The sequence below is a fragment of the Hoplias malabaricus genome, chromosome 11 (assembly GCF_029633855.1).
Source record: "Hoplias malabaricus isolate fHopMal1 chromosome 11, fHopMal1.hap1, whole genome shotgun sequence".
In the NCBI taxonomy this organism is placed as follows: domain Eukaryota; kingdom Metazoa; phylum Chordata; class Actinopteri; order Characiformes; family Erythrinidae; genus Hoplias; species Hoplias malabaricus.
In genome coordinates, this window is record NC_089810.1 from 18588838 (window position 1) to 18608878 (window position 20041).

General features: G+C 35.8%; 1 protein-coding gene across 1 annotated transcript in view; it reads left to right on the forward strand.

Annotated features, from left to right (window-relative positions):
* The window catches only part of cmip (c-Maf inducing protein), a 29872-nt gene that overhangs the window by 2511 nt on the left and 7320 nt on the right, over window positions 1-20041 (forward strand). Inside the window, exons 2-8 of the mRNA XM_066684733.1 lie at window positions 15611-15736; window positions 16511-16561; window positions 16935-17096; window positions 17780-17821; window positions 18131-18193; window positions 18543-18623; window positions 19425-19528. Coding sequence (XP_066540830.1) covers window positions 15611-15736; window positions 16511-16561; window positions 16935-17096; window positions 17780-17821; window positions 18131-18193; window positions 18543-18623; window positions 19425-19528 — 629 coding nt within the window. The remainder of the gene's footprint in view (window positions 1-15610; window positions 15737-16510; window positions 16562-16934; window positions 17097-17779; window positions 17822-18130; window positions 18194-18542; window positions 18624-19424; window positions 19529-20041) is intronic.

A 20041-nucleotide genomic window follows, 5' to 3' on the forward strand; every position in this document is an offset into this window, starting at 1 on the left:
ATAATAATAATAATATACATATAAGTAATGGGTCACATTTGTAATCATGATACATTTCCCCTTTTTAAACTTAAGAACTTGTGAATTTATGAAATAATTTCCTTTTTTTACTTGCTTGGTTTTTTGTACTTATTTTTTTATTTTTATTTTTTATTTAATTGTGTATATGACCTCATTTCACTGGTAAAAGTTTCGTGTGATCCTAATCTCAAAAATTGCAGCATTTAGTTGAACCGTTTCCTTCGTTACAGACAGCTTACTCTAAGTCAATTCTGACTGTTCTACATAAAGTGATCTTACTGAAAGATACCAAAGATGTGACTCAACCTTTTTCTTAAGCATGGAGAACCTACATCATATTTGCGTAATGCCAACCAATTATAAATACTTCCTGTCACCCTTATAAAAACATATCAAAGCATTTCATCTAAACATGTATGCCTACAGCCACATTAATTTTCTTGTCAAGTGAACAGGCCTACCAAGTCTTTCTGTCCTGAAGAGTGGCATAATGGATTTTCAGTGGGGTCAGGTTATGGCTAGTGCCTGGCTAAAGGATTTGATTCATCATCATAATATTTTCCAATTTTATCATGGTTTCAAATGATATTTCTTATGGATTTAAAATGGTTCTTTCAAAACTAATCCCATTTCTTCTTTTTGATCCTGGACTAGCGTCAAGTAGATTTGGTCCAAATTGTAGATTTGGTCCAAATTGTAGATTTGTAAAGATTTTTTTTGTTTTGTCTTGTCTTGCCATTTGTTTAAGTTTTAATCATCTAGAACAAACCAAACTTAATACTAGTGACATTGAATAACTGTAGTGTGACTAGAGCAAGGCGATATGGCCAAAAATGTTATCACTAAGTTTTTCTAGATTGATCTTGATATTTATCGCAATATTATTTTGTCACACTGTGACAAAGGACATTCTACTAAAAATGTAGACTGAATACATCAAATGTTCATTACAATATATACGTGCACATATTATGCACATTACTCAAATTCACAGGGAAAGATTTCACTGGAAAAATAACATCATCTTACTGCAAAATAGTAATGATATCTGTTTGGTGTCATGAAAACATTCTTGGGGCATTACCACCTCAACCTTTTAAAGAACGAGAAAGAGCACAAAAGTCAGATTAGGAAGAGATAAAATAATAAATTAAAAAATAAATAAACACTCCAGAGTGCTGAACTGTAAACATATTGCACTTAACCCATTAGGAGGCTTAGAACAGTGCTTGTAACAGTGGGAAAGCTAGAATGTTTTCACTTTTGCGTGTTCATTCTTTCATTGCATTTAACTGTTTATCCAGTTCAGGGTCGTGGTGAGTCCAGAGTGGACCCAGAATCACTGAGTGCAAGGAGGAAAAAGTTCCGCCCTTGGGAGTGTTTATTTAAGAGAAGCAGCCTGATCAATGGCGTTGGATCCAATCACAAATTTGCGAGCGGAGAATATAATTTAGTGTGGGGGGGGGGACACGTCAGGCAACGAATAGTGCTCTTGCAAACAGGAAAAAATTTCCCAGGAGGAAAATACATTTTGAGTGAAGAAAAACCCAGCAGGTTCTCCCTGCGTGCGAGGGAAGTATCTGCGCTTGTGTTCTGACAGGGGGTTGCCATACCAGACAAAATATACCCCAAAACAATACACCCCAAAACACAGTGTGAACAGGAGACTATAACATATTTAATATTTATATTTAATAATTACACACAAGCACTTAAATGAAACCTATTATATATTATTTTTTACGTTCTCACGTTCATACCGTTGTCTGTTCTTTAACCATAATAGCATGAGTATACGCACCTGATGGTGTGCAGCAGTCTGTGCTAACCGGGAATATAATTGAAGGTTTATTGAGCTCTATTACCCAATGCTTATCATCAGTATTGAGCAAAAATTAATCACAAAACATATCAGTATCATTATAAAGCCCAGCACTAAGTGTGACATCTTTTTATCAAAAACATCTGTTTTAAAGGTGTTTTCAATTCTGTTTTGTGACAGGCTTTGTGTTCTTACATTGGTTTAATTGTTATATCCTCTAATAGAGAGTGTTTGAGTGAGTGTTTAAATAAACAACCCCCTAACCCTAGTGAAAAGAAGACTCAGCTGATCATATGGCATGCAGACTATAAAATCAGCTTCCTCATGATCCATCATTTGTGACCAGTTGGAAATTCCTCCACAACAAGACTGAACTGGCACTGTTCTGCTAATGTCTTAGCCTTTTACTTGTAATGGATCTGACTTGGGTGTGCATAACTCAAGCACTGTGGAATTTACATTTTAAGACTTTTTGCCAGTATTTGTTCTATTAATGGGAATTACAAGACAGTTCCATCATTTGCTTAACATTGAGTGATTATGTAATTAGCTATAATGTAAATAAGCTGTGTGAGCATCTTCTAAGCATGAAAATTCCAAACATTTTGTCAGATAATATAATGTATTGGTCATTATATACATAGAGTTAAATGTAACCGTGGAATAAAGGTCTACAATGCTATAAAAATGGTGGTGCGTAAAGTACCGTCACACAGCTCCAGGGACCTGGAGTTGTGGGTTCGAGCCTTGCTCCGGGTGACTGTCTGTGAGGGGTTTGGTGTGTTCTCCCTTTGTCCGCGTGGGTTTCCTCCAGGTGCTCCAGTTTCTTTCCACGGTCCAAACCATGCTTTGGTAGGTGGATTGGCGACAAAAGTGTACATAGGTGTGAGTGCATATTGCCCTTCGATGGACTGGCGCCCCCTCCAGAATGTGTTCCCACCTTGCACCCAGTGATACCTGGTAGGCTCCGGACCCATTGGGACCCTGAATTGGATAAGTGGTTAAAGACAACGAATAATGAATGAATGCTATAAAAATACTGTAGATCGTGTTTTCTTTGAATATAACACTATATATACATTTCCTCTGAACATGTATACTCTGAATATAACACAATGTAAAAAAATATATATAATCAAGAGAACAGTATCAGGACGCATCATAGCATATTTCATAGCATAGCATTATTTTACTGATCTGTATCGCTTTATTGGGCTCAATCTTAATTCCGATCCTCAGTTTCCTGTAGGTGGCAAGCTCCCACTCCTTCCTCCTCCTCTACCATGCTTTGTAAATGATGTTGTAATCCAATTATTAGAATCCCCAATCATCCAGTTTTTGGACACTAAATGCCATTTTGTGTTTTGGACCCATACAGGACACTTTTATCCCATATTTTTGAGGTGACACTGTTAAGACCATGATTAGTTTGAGACACGCTGCTCTCCCTCAGCCAGAAGGAGGGGCAGATACCCAACAGCTCCTGAACAAAAAACACCCTTCTCATTGGTTTTCACCTATTTAGCCAATCAGCAGCCAGAGTTAGCTGTACATCATTTAGTGCTGATGCCAATGGAGTCACAGTCCCGCCTACAGGGGTTTTTGTGGCTTCACTGAGAGAAACAATTCAGTGCTTAAAAAAGTTATTTTAGCACCATGTCTTAAACTATGTTTAATCTTTCCCTCAGCACATCTGTGATGACAAACTGACTGACTTTTAGAATCAAAGTAATTCTTTGCACACACAAATCATATTAAATAATTTCATATAAGATTAAAAATAATATAAAATTAATTATATGAGCTGTTTGTGAAAACATTTGACTCTGTATCAGCAGATATTCAAAAGGTCAGAATCATGGCAAAATACTTAATCCGGACATCGTGTGTGTGTGTGTGTGTGTGTGTGTGTAACAACATTTATCAACATTAACCTTAAATTACAGCTTCAGAATCATTGTGATGCTCCACTGACATGTAATAGAGAAAACAGAGACTCTTATCTTTGCTACCCCAGGCTCAACATGGTAGAAATTGCATTTTGTATCTTTGAGGTCTACCTGTTCTCACCAATGCAAGGCTCCAAATGAATTGCGTCCATTAATCCCAGGGTGAGACACACAACTTTTCGGGACAACGGTGTTGTTTGCAGTAAGCCTGAAGGGTCTACCATTTTATATATCTAAAACATTGAGAAATAATGTATAGATGCTGCAAGTGCCCTTTTCTTTTACAGCAGCATAGGTCAAGCTTTTTGTAGAATGAGCAAACATTTGTGACACCTGCCAGCAGAAAAGATATTTACAGCTTTGATAGGAAGGATAAATCCCAGTTTTATACTGATAGCAAAATTGATTAAAATTAACTTTCACATGAATGATTTCAAGAGTTTAGGGATCTTAAGTTATAAGAAGGACAATTCTGGGAGATGTAATGAAAAGAACTCAATCCAGTGTGTAGATTATTATTAATTTTTATTTATTTATTTTTTGGCTCGCTGCAGTCAAATAACTGGCACTCGGTGCTTCTAGTGAGACTGTACAGCCTGTTGCTCCAGCCTCCTCATCCTCCACTTCTAGAGTCATACCCACTATACATGTAAAAACTTCCCTGAAATGGTTATCAGGTGTAGTAAAGCTTCAGGCTTATTGTTTTACTATCAAAAATATAGCATATATAGCAAGAATTTAATTGAAAAATGTATTTAATGCTGATGGTTTTAAGAGGTTTTGAAACATTGTGGGTTTTGTTTGGTATATAAAAAATATTAAATACATACTGATTAAATAAGTATTTACACAGTTGATTAATAGTCAAGCCACTTTGCACTTCTCAGTGTGCTTAATAAAATATTTTTGAAAGTAGCTACATTTTCCAAATCCTTTTGTAATAAAATAATTATTTTATCATCACTTCAAAAAACAAGTTTAAACCCATAGCCATAATAATGATATGAATGAGGTACAGAGCATAAATACTTGTGTGTGTGTGTGTGTGTAATTTTTTTTAAATTATTTTTTGTCTATATTGTATAGCCCTAGTGTGCGGTAAAATGTTTGTGTCTGCAAAGAACATTTCTGTGGTTGGCAGATTGCCATGTCAGTCAGTAGATTACTTGCTTAATGCTACTCCCACCTCTATTCCCATTGCAACAGTAAGCAAGGAAGTTGTGCCATTCCCCTGTTAACTATGACTGTGTTTTACAGCGTCTTGTTTATTGTCAAAATCTTATTATTTTTTAAATTTATAATTATTTCAAAATTAAATTGCAGTATTTGGAGATTGTAAGGTCGCTGTGGACTATATCTCGTTCCATTTGCGTGTCTACATTGTGTATTACAGTAGAGTGAGCTTGAGGGGCAGGGAATCCTATGAGTTTTTAGTCTCCAAAAGAACTGGATTCTTAAGACTTAAAACCTTACCAAATTGTTTATTTGTCACCAAAACCTGACAGGTCGAAGAAAAGTTTTATAAAATGATAAAGAATAGAAATGCTACAAATTCCCTGTCATGTTATCAGAAAACCCTCCCTAAACAACACGTTTCTGTTCCAGTGATCTTATTCTAAAAAAAAATGGTCTTTAATGCCAAAGTAATTACCATGCTAATCTTTTAAATATTATGACTTAAACATTAAGATATTTCTTCAAATAAATGTTTGATTTTTAAAAATCACAATATAATTATTAGGCTGCAGAAAGAACAGTTCAGAAGCCTCTCGGCCATCCACACCCCTCCAGATGCAGTTTCTTGGCTGTGGTTCAGCTACTGAAAAAGCTTGAACCATTCTGGACCAAGATCCTTAACTTTTTCCCCATTTGCTGAACTAGGGCTTTATACCAAAACCAGAGCTTTTTCATCATAAAAAAAAAAGTAATAAAAATAAATAAATAAAAACAGATGGGAGATCAAAATTCACCTTTAAGAGGTGTGCTCACATATACTGTTTCACTTAAAATATAAAACAAATTTATGATAAATTGTAACTGCAAAAATGCAGGCATAAATTAGACCCTCGTAGTGTGGGTTTCCCTTGAGTGCTAAAAGCTTTCCGTAGTATAGAAATGTCAGACTGGCAAATATGAATCGCACTGAACTGAACTGTGGATATCCTGTTTATCTCACTTCATTTAAGTATATAAATATTTTTAAAACAAATGCACATTAGTAATGGGATGAACTTACAGTTCTGTGCAAAACTCAGGGGCCATCCTTGAGTCTGATAAGTCTAAAACAACAAGTCCTGTTTCAAGTAATAAAAAAACACAGTGGTGTAAGATCTGGGCACTGGCTGTCCAGTCCATTATTCTGTGAAAACCACCTACTTTGTTCTGAAAAGAATTACCTCTTAGTTAGTTAGTTAGTTAGTTTAAATTTTGTAACAAGATGCTAAATATTCTGTGTATAATACAGATATATGCTATTAATTTACTGGTTACAGTATTGTAAGTCTACATGTTCTTGGGTGGTTATTAGGAGTCCCTGTATAACTTTTAATAATTTCTTAAACCCCAGTTTTGTGAAGTCCTGTTTTTTTGCACTTTGTTTACATTTTACCTTCCTCCTTACAAATTTGGAATATTTAATGTCTCATTAATGTATCCTGGACATTTGTACTTACACATGCACAGTAGCCCAAGTTTTAAAAAAATAAAAATAAAATAAAAAAAGTCAGCGCATGTGAGAATGGTGCAGGAAATATTCCGACGTTTCTCCTAAACACATTGCACAGGCACTGTGCCACACCTAAGGCATGTATTTCATTTCCCTCTGAAAGAGCTCCCCTGGTGCAGAAAATCTTCTGCTGTAAGCTGCATGCCTGAAAGACCGCTCCTGGACAACTCTGGACATGATACTCTTTCTCTAGAGTTTCTCTAGAAATTCTCTGGAGTTAATTTGTGAAAGAGGCTGCCGTGAAGTGTAAACTGTGCAACATGTTCCTGTGTTTTAAATATATACTGCATTAACTGAAGACAAAATTATAGAATGATTTCAGTGCAATTGCACAATACTTTGTACTGGCATGACCCATAGAAAACATTGGTATTGAAGTGAAACCATTCAGAAAACAGGCTCTCGCATTCCCTCAGGATGGTTCCTGCTAAAGATTTGTTTCTAGGGCTGGACAGTTAATCGAAAATGAATAAAAAAAGGTCATTCATCAACGTAATCTAGTCTATATTGATAATATAAATTTTTTTATTATTTAATGTATATTCATGTGCTGTCCCTTTAAAACCACTCTACCAAGCTGCAGTCACGTGATTCTGCCCCTATATGCAACAAGGCGGAGAACCTAAATGGTGAGGTCGATTGAGCGATTCAAGAAGCTAGTACCAAAAGAAAGCACAGCGTCTGTGGTTTGGATGTGTTGTGTTTTGACTATAAGACAACACTGAACAAAAAGAAGTCAAATGTAAACACTGAGAAAATACAGTTTCGGCGACCAAAGCACAATCACACACCAAATTTAAACAGTGCTTGGAAAACAAGAGAGCAACAAACTCCAAGCAACTTTAGAAAAAATATCCCAGCTTGAATCCTGGAGAATACAGTAAAAAAAAACGTACAGCAAAAGCATCGTCACTGAACTATGAGGGTCAAAAAAAAAAAAAACCCAATATAATCATTCATTAATCGTAATTGTGATATTAATTGTTATATTGATTTGCTCTTTTCACCCAGCAGTATTTGTTCCTTTCTCAAAATGAGAAGAGACTTGTTACTGTGTAGATTTGTTTATAGTTTAATATACAGAATATATATTATATTTTATTTGAAACAAATTTTTTGTTATTTATTTCAACTGAAATTGTAAATAATATTTGTTTTAAATGTTTAGGTAGAACTACTTTTTTTGATTAAGAACATTATGCATAAATTACAAAGGGCATTTAAGCCAAAAATGATGTTCCGTTATAGCTGCATATATAAACACAGGTTTGTAATTTACTTTTCTGTTCATTATAAAATGAGGGCAGATATGTTCTGCATAGGTGACGCTGAGTGATTTTTATAATTTTTGGTGTGTACGCACAGGGCAGATATATTCTGCATAAGCGAAGCTGAGTGATTTTTATAGTTTTTGGTGTGTACACACAGTAAGGAAGCTAACATGTCATACTCCTCATTCCACCACTCATTGAGGGCTAATTTGTCAGTTTCTAAAGAATCATGTAGCATACATTCAAGTGCCATGTGATTGAATGTGACAGGCCGTTCAATCTAAGCCGATTGCAAAAATATGCACAATGCAGCTGGTTAATGGCCTAATAATAGTGATAAAAAAAATTAAATAGCTTTCACATTAAATAAATATAATTGATAATGGGGATAGCAACTCACAGGAGAGAATATGTTAACCAGATAAGTTCACCCTGAAGAATTAATAGAGTATTGTAGTATTGGCTAGCAATGTTAATTGGGCATAATGTTTCATTTCATTTTTATTTTCCATTTCAGTTGACACCATATCAATATTCAGTTCTCTTTAGCACCTATGAGAAACTATGTGAAAGCAAACTATGCATGCATGTGCAGAATAAGCAAGCTTTGATTATTTGTCTTGGTTCTAGGATGCCACAGATAGGAAGATCCATCTGATTTATATTGTGTTCTTGACTTGGCATTTAACTAATGATGCTTTCTATAAGTAAGTCTTTTTTCCTCACCCCATTTTCAGTTTATGTACTTTCTTCTATGCAAGCTCTATTCTTGCATTCATGTTCTGCAATGACAATTTTTATTATAAAATCAAGTTATTTTTTTCCAATTCAAATTTTTATACACTTTGTTCAATGACAAAATCTAAAAACAGAAGGGAAAAATCTGTACATTCAAACAAACCTTGAAAGTCATATCATTTTTTAGTAGGTATTCTGCCAATATTAGGGACAGTCTGTTGATTTGTAAATGAGGATGGGTGGGTATATTTGTATGTTTGAGAACTGATTTTTTTTTTTTTTTTTTTTGTCTTGTTAACAAATGTGTTCCAAAAATCCCCATTTTTTTGACACACTTACGATCTTCCCAAAATATATTTTTATCCTCTGAAATAAATAATACTTGCTATGTCTGCTAACACTACTGTGCACAGTATTGATATCGGAAGATTGACAACTTCCCCAAAATACTTAACCTGACACACTACCATACCTGTAGGGAGAAAATGCACTTTTGCCAAAATTAGCACAGAGCTCTAGGCTGAATTTTAGATTGTTGTACTGATTTTTGTTGTACTGCCTACGAGAGGCATATGCACTTACTTGGTGACAGAACAAAAACAATTTGTTGAAACAGACATGTGCAAGACCTGGCTGTTATCTTGGACCGACCTGTAAAATCTCAGTTTGGTCCATCGCTCAGAAAAATCTAACAAAATACGTACTCTGGGTCTTGAAGTTTTAATATGGCTTGCAACCATTTTAAAGCTAGTGGAATATGTGTTAAAAGGCCAAAACGGAACTAAAGCTAAAGGTTCAGGTTTGCGAAAGTTGTGCCATTTCTTTGTTTGAAATATTATTGTAAAAGGAAGAATTTCTGAGATACACAGGGGTATATGTTGGTCAAAATCAGCTGTCTAGATTTTAAGTAAGCTGATACGTTGAAGAGGAAAAAAAAACTGAGCTTCATGTGTGAACGATCGTTCCGAGACATCTCTGGACCAGTTTCTCTAGAAATTCTCCGGAGTTCATGTGTGAAAAAGGCATAAGTGTTTTTGCTTAAGTTGTGAAAAATACACACCAGAACAGTCTGCTCTCTCTTCGTTCTCATTTACATCTTTAACATATATGGTAAATAGACAATACCTCATAAAATTTATATCGCAGCCAATTTGCTACATTTTTAGTAGCACTGCTTTTTTGTCCGGACTTAGCAGAGGAGCGCGTATGTTTTAAGTGAATAATAAGCTTATATCCTGATAAACAGAACATATGCTTTAATGATCGCTTTATTTTAAAAAGTAATCTTTGAACAATACGTTAACCCAAACTCAGCGCTAAGCTTACAGCTGCAGTGGGCTACTGGGCTTGTGTTTCTCTCCACCCGTTTTCAGACCGTGACATCAGCAGTCATTGAACTCAGTTAGCACCACCTCCCTGTGGCTCTCTTAAATGCACATAAAAATTTTAGCCAACTTTTAAAGACACAGAACAGAAATTTGACACACCGCACACACATTATAAATACCACCCTCATTTTGAGATACCATCCACATTTTTAAGCACAGTGGTATACGTTATTATTGCAATACTGCCCAACACTACATGGCTGTTTTTTCGCTCCAAGACAGAGCGAAGGAGGAGAACTGAGGAGAAACAGCTTCATTTTTTTTGATGAGTAAGTGAAATATATTTGACTCATTTTTCTGCAGCACGTTTTGCACTGATTGGCATTTATGCTACGCTAGTTCAGTGTATATATTGCAGATGGATTTTGTGAAGCTGACAGTAAATGTTTGTAAATGAGTTCAGGTGATAGAGGGGAAAAAAACGGCCTGTAGTAAAATTTGAGTCCTCTCTGCTGCTTTTAAACAGTTATCCGAAGCTCATATGTATGGTTCTGATGCTCCAAAGCAGTTTTTGTTGCTAAACAACTAAAATATCAACATTTACATTAAAATGGTCCAGTTGTCCTCACTGATGGGGTGGGGCAGGGGCTAAAGGGCTATTATCTTTGACAGTAGGGAGGGGATTTCTTACCTGTATTTCACACCTATATCATGAATAATGTGTGAGCCACAGGTATAGAAAATATCAAAATGTATCAAAGCTGTAAACACCAAGTATAGATAACACCCATCATGTCTACAAAGTTCAGAGTTCTAAAGAAAACTTCATAAATATTCACAATGTGTTTTTTTCCCTATATATGAGCACATTTGAAAATAGGTTTTTGGGGAGTCCATGTTTAGAGTTAATTTAAACAAAAATAGTTGAATGACATACAAACATCTCTCACATTATTGTTGCTGGGTTTATGCTGAATATTATCATGTGTATTTTGGAAACAGTTTTTTTTTATTTGTTAAAATATCAAAGCCTGTCAGATCACCCCACGTGCAACTGAAAGGCCTCAGACTCCAGGGGGTTAAAAGAGATATAAAGAGAAATGTTTCTTTCTTCTCTCTCCTTTGCAAGAGCTCAATAATTGAGGCGTAAATGTATTCAGATGTGCTTGATTAATTATTTTTTCGGAACAATTGCATTTTCAGTTAACACATTTTCTGTTTGTACTACTCTCGCTCTCACCTAGCATTTTTGTTTTTTGGTCACCTCATAATTTGTGTACATTACTACTACTACTACTAAACATTAGTGCTTTAAAAAGTGAAGTATAGAGACAAAAAAAGTCATAGTTTTCAAAGTTGATGTCTTAATGTAAAAATACATAAATAAGTGTATTAGATTTCATAATATCTCTGCTAGTAGTTAATCAATTACATGTGCATACATGTCCCTAAAGGCAAAAGAAGTATTGGGTGCGTATAGGCCAGTTGCATCCCTGACCAATATTGCTGCTGTTCTGAACTGTCTCTGCCCTGTCTGAGCCAACATGGGGACAGCGCTGACAGTTTCGGTTTCAATATGAGAGATATTATGCAAAAATTTAATGCGAAAAAATCACAACACAAGCGAGAATCGCACTACATCCCGGTGTTCTGTTGAATTGTGCTACCTTGTGGAAATGTGCTACCATATTTGCTAAGTATGGCCACTTAAATAAAACAGTAGGTAAGATATTTCAGTAAGTTAAAAGAAGTATGTCAGAAAATGCTCCCAACAGAAATATAAGCAGGAGATGTGTACAGTCTAATTGCCTGTATGAGGGAACAGATAAGATAATTATGATGATAATAAATTGTTTATTTTTTTTCACATTTGTTTCAGCATGTACAGTTTTGGAACGCTAAAACAAATAACAGTAAGCCAGTAAGCTAAGATTGAATAATGCACCAGAGGAAAACTAGATTTACAGTGAGAAACGTATGAAAACATTCAAAATGATGAGACTGAGCATGTGTAGAGCTTCTGTAGGATAGGTATCAATAGGTACAGTGTGCAGCCTCAGACACACTAAGCCAACCCTCAGCTGTAATTTAATGAAGTAAAACAGTTTCATTTTATGTTATTGGTGGCAATAGGGAGCTTTTAAGTAGACTAATCCTTGCATTTATGCTGGTAGATCTTTAATTTAAGGTTTCAAAAGGTGCTCTTGTATGTAAAATGTTTGGTGACCACTGGTCTACAGACATTTAAAAAAACACATCATCAGACAATTGTCATTCATGTAGTTGTCCTGCCAATATATGAATACCTCTCAAACCATACAAATTCCTATGCAATTCATATAGTGTATTTTGGCATATGAGAAATCCAAAGGGTGCATTTATTAGTGTTCAACATAATATTCAGCGTGTCAGTTGTTTAGCAAAAAACTAGTCTTTGGTCGATAATACACATTTCAGTCAAGGGTGAATTCTTGCACGTCTTTTACCAGAACAGCAATGTCGCTTATTAGTTTTCATTGGTTCCTCATCTTTGATTACTCATTCCCTGTTAACTGTGAATAGTAGCGCCTAGCTACTCATTTTTTATAAGATTGTTTTTAAATATTACTCAAATTAAATCAACGTTCTTTGTATTTCATACATTTCCTTCAGTAACATTACGTATATGTATAAATTATTAATAGCAAAATGCCTTATTTGATGTTTTCTTGAAGGAAAGTGTTTTATCAAATAGATTGTATGGCAGATATGTATAGAAATGAAAGCTGATGGCGATTATCTTCAGATTAACATGAATATATTTAAGCAGCTGATGACAAACAACCTTAGTATTCAGACTAGAGCTGTGCAATATGGCCAAAATATTTTTGACTATAAGGTTTTCTATATTGATCAATGTCGATATTTATTGCAATATTAACATTTTGTCACACTGTGACAAAGGACATCCTTATAAAAATATAGACTGAGTACACCAAATGTTCATTTTTATACAACATATATATGCACATATAGTATGCACATTACTCAAATTCACAAGGAAAGATTTCACTGGAATAATAACATTTTTTTTACCATATAAATGTAATGATATCTTTGTCTTGTGTTGTGAACACTCCCAAGTGCTGAACTACATTCATATTGCACTTAACCCATTAGAAGGCTTAGAACAGTGCTTGTAACAGTGGGAAAGCTAGAAGGTTTTCAGTTTTGCACGTTCATTTATTCACTGCCTTTAACCGCTTATCCAGTTCAGGGACGCGATGGGTCCGGAGCATACCCAAGCGGAAAAATTTCAGATGGAGTTTTTATTTAAGAGATGCAGCTTAATCTATGGCATCAGGGCCAATTAAAAAATCACAAGCAGGGAAAATTTCATGTGAGGAAAACCACCAGGCAACAAACCTCTCGCAAACCGGAAAACATTTCCCGGGTGGAAGATACACTTTGAGTGAAGAAAAACTCACCAGATTTTCCCTGTGAGCGATGGAAACTTTGTGCTTGTGTTCTGACAGGAGGTTGCCATACCAAACAAAATACACCCCAAAGCACATAACAAACATCAGACTATAACATATTTTATGTAAATGTGCATATATTTAATACATACACACAAGCACTTGAATTAAACCTATTATAGTCTTGTTTACCTTCTAGCAGTCTTGTGGTCGCATGTTCATTTACCGTAATAGCATGAGTATATGTGCCAGATAGCGTGCAGCTGGCTGTGCTAACCTGGAATAGAAATTAAGGTTTAGCGAGTGCTATAACCTAAAGCTTATCATCGTTATCGAGCGAAAATCAATCACAAAGCCTAATGATATTGTTTTATCGCCCAGCACTAATTCAGACTTAATCACAACTATGCAAAACTTAAATGTTGCAGATGGAAACTGTACTGTGTTCATGGCTCATCTGCCCCACGTTTCTCATTTACTTTATGAGCAAAATGTTTTATTGTTCTGAGCTTTGCCAACCAGCATCAGGTTTTATTGAACCTGTTCACTTTCACCATGACCGTGTTGATTTAGATTCCTCCTCATTACAGCTTGCACTTTGCCTCTGTTGGGCTTTGCAGTTTACTTTAGGTGTGAATGAGACCCGAGAGGGAGGAAGCAGGCAGGCTCAATGCTTTTCTTTCCCCTCCCCTTCTTTTATATAAATACTGTTTACTCTCCACTACTGAGACAGTCTCTGTTCAGCCTGCTGACTGATTTCCATTTGGTTTGCATTTGCATGAATGTTTGCGTGTACGTCAAACAATGTTTTGAAAGCAATATTGGAGAGCTTTTTTTTTTTTTTTTTTTTTTTTTTTTTTAAATTATATATACGGTATTGCAGTTCCACGTTTAAAAAAATAATAATAAAAAATCATCAATTGTGGCACTTTTACGTATTCTTACATGTTGTGTCCTTTTATATAAATTATTTCTCCAGTGATCGCTTTGTTAAATCAGTTGTTTCCAGAGGCAGCACCTGAATATACTGATGTTTTTCCCTACATCTTTTCCATCTGGATCTCCCTGGTAACAACAGCAAAGGGGAAAAAAAAACATATGTCTCTATTTCATGTCTTTGTTTCCATGGCAACATTGCAATGTGGCGATGAGAGCTGTTCAGCTCCTCTTTAAGGAAGAATTGCAGCATGAAAAAGACTGAATGCACTGAACTAGAGGCTGGGAAGCTGCAGGAGCTTGGACAGGAGGAAAGCACTGGGAGAGAAGGAGATGGCCACAGAATGACATAGTGACAGGCAGATAGAAGCAAGAGCTAAACCAGAATTACCACAGCAAGCTGCTGTTCAGGATATTGTCGCTATGACAACCTGTGCAAGAGGTTCAAACCTCTCTTAAGGCTGGCTTCTGTGGTCTTGTAATGACTTTTTCTGTTTTTCTTTTCTTCAAGGATGCATTTGCTTCTGCTATAAAGCTATTTTTCTAGTGTGGTTATCATTCCCACCTCACATGCAGCACGTGTGGATGTGTACATTTTATCATAAGACCAGAGGGAGGAGGGTAGGCCGGGGAATGGCCAGTTGCTGTATCATCTCAGAAAGGAGTTGTAAATAAAAGAATAGCCCGTTTTATTCTATCACAGAGGGAGGGAGTTAGAGGGAGGAACTGCATGTTTGTTTGAGAGCATGAGAGGCAGACAGAGAATGAGTCAAATAAAGGAACAGCTTGTTTGCTATGCTGAACTGGGTGGCTGACACAAATACAGGAACTGTGGTTTGGTTTGAGTCTAGAGGGAGGGCAGCTCAAATCAAGTAATAGCCTTGTTTGTTCAACATCAGAGGGAGGATGATTCTAATAATGGAAGAGCCTGTAGCAGAGCTGTGGAGGCGGGAGGGTGGCTAATAAAGGAACAGCTTCTGTGTTCTATTGTAGAGAGAGAGAGAGAGAGATGGAGACAGGGAACAGCCTGTTGACATTTGAAGCCATGTGACCACAAGCACTACAGTCAAGAATTAGTGAAGCTGAAAAATGAGATGCTGGAGCCTGTGTGATACAAAACAAGAATGCAAACCTATTACACTCATTTTAAGATCAGTGGGCAGTTAAGGTGAACTAGAAATAACCACAAAAGAGATTTGATAGTAGTGAAAATGAGTAATTGCCTTACTGTTTGGCTTCTTAAAATGTCGTTGGGTTTCTTCAGATTTTTTGGTATAAAAAATGTTCACATAACGCACAATTACAGCATTTTATATTTTTGAAGGCTGGCTATTCATTCATTTCATCTTTGTGTCTCCACAGCCTACAGGCTACATGGAAACTGCCCTTTCCTACAGTTGTATAGAGGACCTGCAGCTGCTCTCTTGGGACAATGCACCCAAATACTGCGTCCAACTCAGCATCCCTGGAGGGACTGTCCTTCTGCAGGTACTGAGTGCACCAGCTGCAAAAAAATAAAATAAATAAAAAAAGAGATGATAGTTTCGTTTAAAGAATTTGAACTGAATACACTTTTTATTCCTCATGTTAATTTCATATGAATATTTTAAAATATTTTAAACCCAAGAAGCTGTTGTGTAATATATGGTTTATATGCATTATTTGAACCCCTTGATGCATGATGCAATTTACAGTAGTTTTTTTTTTAAATCCTAAATTATTGAAAACTTTGCAGAGAGGTAGGATGTATTGTTCTACACCTCTCAGTACAGGGCTCAAATATGATGATAGTGGTAAAAATCCAACAGGTTTCAATTATATGGAGCACATTCAGCCTTTTTGGCTGTTGATAGCAATGCCCAGGATCAGTGAGGTGTGTCTTGATGTCAAAGAATATCTCTTCTAAGAATCATTACTGACTGAGCCTTCAAGGAGTAATTTTTAGTTTGTTTTTGATAATGGTTCTTGTCAGATCAGTTATGATGATGAAAAAGAACTCGGCCGTTGAGAAATAGTAAGTAATTAAGCTACAGTTGGTTTTCGTACTAGCTGTGCTTTCTTGCTGGTTTTTCTTTTATTTTTTATTTTTGGTCAAGTTTGTTTAAGTGTCAGTGATTATGAAACTGCATCGTCACTCCAAACATTTGACAGTCACAACTCTTTTAGATGTCTGAACCATATAGTTACAAACACATGAAAACAAATACGTAAACTGTTTGGGTCATTCTCAAGCTGTGTATGCGTGCTTGTGTGTGTTCTCAGGCGGCCAACAGCTATCTGCGGGACCAGTGGTTTCACTCACTGCAGTGGAAGGTAAAGTAACTGGCTTTATCTATTAGGCTTTGATTAAACTGGATTTTGTCAAAATTGCTTTGCTGTACATCATACATTTATCGCAAGTGGTGTATGCTTTAGGTTTGTTTTTATTGTTTTTTTCCATTACTAAATAATATATTCATGTGTATTATTACTCTACACATGATGATTTATTTTTTAAGCTTGATCATCCAGTTTCATGAGTTTGAGAAAATGACCCAGTCAAGTTTGGTGCTAAATTAGATTTACAGTTCAGTATCCTATTTTATGCATTTTCTGAGACATTTAAAATATATATCACTACAACAGTGTAAATTGCAGTATTAAATTTCCCAGTGTAATTTACATTACAAATTTTGTCGGTTAACAGAAAAAGATTTATAAGTACCGAAAGGTTCTGAATAACCCAAGTCGCTGGGAAGTAGTGCTGAAAGAGATTCGCGCTCTAGTGGACATGGCCCTAACCTCCCCATTGCAGGATGAGTCCATCCACCAGGCCCCACTGCACATCATCTCTACCCTGCTTGCTGAGGTACCTCATTCTCATTCTCTCTCTCTCTCTCTCTTTCTCTCTCTCTCTCTCACACACACACATCTACACTCATGCAAACACTGTTTTGGAGATGTGCAGATTTTGTATAAGATTATGATAGCTGCCCCCAAATATTTCAGTGGTCTACATCTACAAGAATATTCAGAGCACTCCAGCATGGTTATGTTCTCTTTTTGATTCTCACTTATCTAATATCTGCACTTTCACTGTTGCATCTCTGACTGATTAAAAACACCATGTATCACTGAATTTCTATTGAAGACCAAATCAGCTGTTATTGGTTAATATTAGGGGCTTTCTGTGAGCTACATACCACATTCTCTACTCACTAGGTCTTACTATATTGTGCTTGCCTGCAAACATTTTTGACCTCTTCAACAAAGCACAATGTTCATGCCTCCTATTCATTACAAAATCATAAAATGTCAGCATCAAGAGAATTAGCTATTTCAAAATTATTTTTACTATCATTATTTTTACATTTTGAGCTGACTTTAAAACTGAAAATAGTTTTGTTTTATTTTATCAGTTGATCTCTTCTGGTATTATGATATGCACCACATGGTAGGATGCAAGCTGGAAATTATGCTTGTCTCCTGTCTAGTCACAGCTGTGTTGGCAAGGGAATTTTTAGTAATATATTTGTGTCATGTCCTTCTCAGAACACTAACCTCAGTGCCCAAGACCATGAGAGCATCATTGTGGTAAGTGGGTTTGCATGTTTTATACTGTTGCTGCTCTGAGATAGATGAACAGGGATGTTTTTACATAGTAATATTAGTAATTATTTGGTAATCTTGTAATTAAAGGAGACATTAATATTAAATGTAGACATTAATATTTCATAAAACTCAAAAATGTTTTGAAACGAAATATTGTCTTTTTCAGAACAGTTATGTTTTCGTCATCTTTTGAGTTGACGTAGTGTTTCTAAGATGGTCAATTTCTGGTGGTTTTTGTTTGTACAAATGTGTATGTGAATAGTGATTAATGGTGCTGTGGTCTTACTGCAGGCCATTGCTCCTCTTCTGGAGAATAACCACCCTCCCCCAGATTTGTGTGAATTCTTCTGCAAGGTAACATACACCTGCGCCCTTCCACCACCACCCAGTCAAAACAGTGTATTTGCCTTACAAATGCATATTCGGTCATGCAGTAACATTGCACACCTCTGTGATCATGAACATAGCACACCCATGTGAAGTATTTTTGGCCACATACATGTAGGATTTGTCTGTATCACACATGGATATGTTCCATTTATTAATACTTGGTATAGAATGTGTTTTGAAGTACATTAGCAGAGCACAAAACTGTAGTTATATTGAAATACACTGGGAACGTTGTTGGGCTGTATAGGTGGCATAGAAAATGGCATTCAGAATTTCTACATACATACATAAATAGTCCTCTTTCTTTCCCCAGCATTGTCGGGAACGTCCCCGGTCTATGGTGGTCATCGAAGTCTTCACCCCAGTTGTCCAGAGAATTCTCAAACATAACATGGTGAGTGTGTGGGTATAAACTGCATTTCTAAATATGTTAATGAAAAAATGGTAGAATGCCATAAATGCACAGCCTTTTTTGTAGAATGCAGTAATACACCCCCAAAACATGAGATGCTCACCTGTTGCTCATTGAGATGAGATGCTCATTGTTCATGGTCCAGTTCATCTTTTGCACAGAGAACTTAAAATCCACTTTAACTGAAAGCAGTCTGGACATGTCTCCATATTCTTATGAAACTTTATAATTGTAGCAATTGAAATGAAAAAATGAGACAAGGAGTTTTTAAAAGCTCTGATTACTCTTATTCTAAAAATGAGCTTGATTCATTTTTTTTAAAATGTCAGTATAGGTTTAGGTTCATTAATCTGGGATTGCTTTTATTGGCAAATATAGCTTTTGTTTATTGTGCAAGTGCGTAATCATTCCAGTGTGTATGTTATCCTAAAGTATCCTATTTTGAAAACAAATTAAGTTACCCTATATCCTGAATCTTTTCACAATATTGTATATGCAGCCTTACAATGAGAAATCCTCTTTTTTGAACTATATTGAAATTCTCTCATGAAATGTGGTATAAAGTGGTGAGGCAGGACCTATTTTCTTGCACAGACTGAGCCTTTTTTGGATGCCATTTTATAAATTTTTTGTACTCTTTCATATAGTTGGATGTTTGAAACAATGTAATTGGAATATTCTATTTATTTTTCACTTTTATTTTGCCCATATTTGTCTGTTTTATTTAATGGCTGACTGTGCCACCCATTCTCTCCTGCTCTATTTCTCCCACTCTTTTTGTAGGACTTTGGGAAGTGCCCCAGACTTCGTCTTTTTACTCAGGAGTATATTTTGGCATTGAATGAACTCAACGCTGGCATGGAAGTGGTCAAAAAGTTTATTCACAGGTGAGCATATTTAATAGATACACACACATATAACACACACAAACAAAATCATGTGAATTGTTTGTGTCTATATATAAAAATATACATAATTGTGTGTGTGTGTATGTTTTCAAGGGATGCTTGTTTTTCATTATCAGCAAAGCTAACAAGATTAAATATTTTTTAATTAATTAATATTTTTTAGTATTTTTAAAACTTAATTCTTTTTTGCTGGGCCAACCTAGAAGAAACGTTTTCACTGATTGACTGACTCCTAATGTTGAAACACACATGCACGAGTAGGATCGTTTTCACCTTCTGCTGTATTTCACATGGCACTTTTCCACCAACTAGGACATGTTTCCAGTTTGTGAACTAAATTTAGAACCATTCAGTGCATTTACACTAACGTTAACTGATTCGCTAACCAGAAAGATTTGTTCCCAGCTCGAACCAAAGTAGAGTAGGTTCTTCAGAGCGAAATGTGGTTTTGTCAGTGGGTGTGACGAGGTTCATTAACTCAAGAAAGAGCTA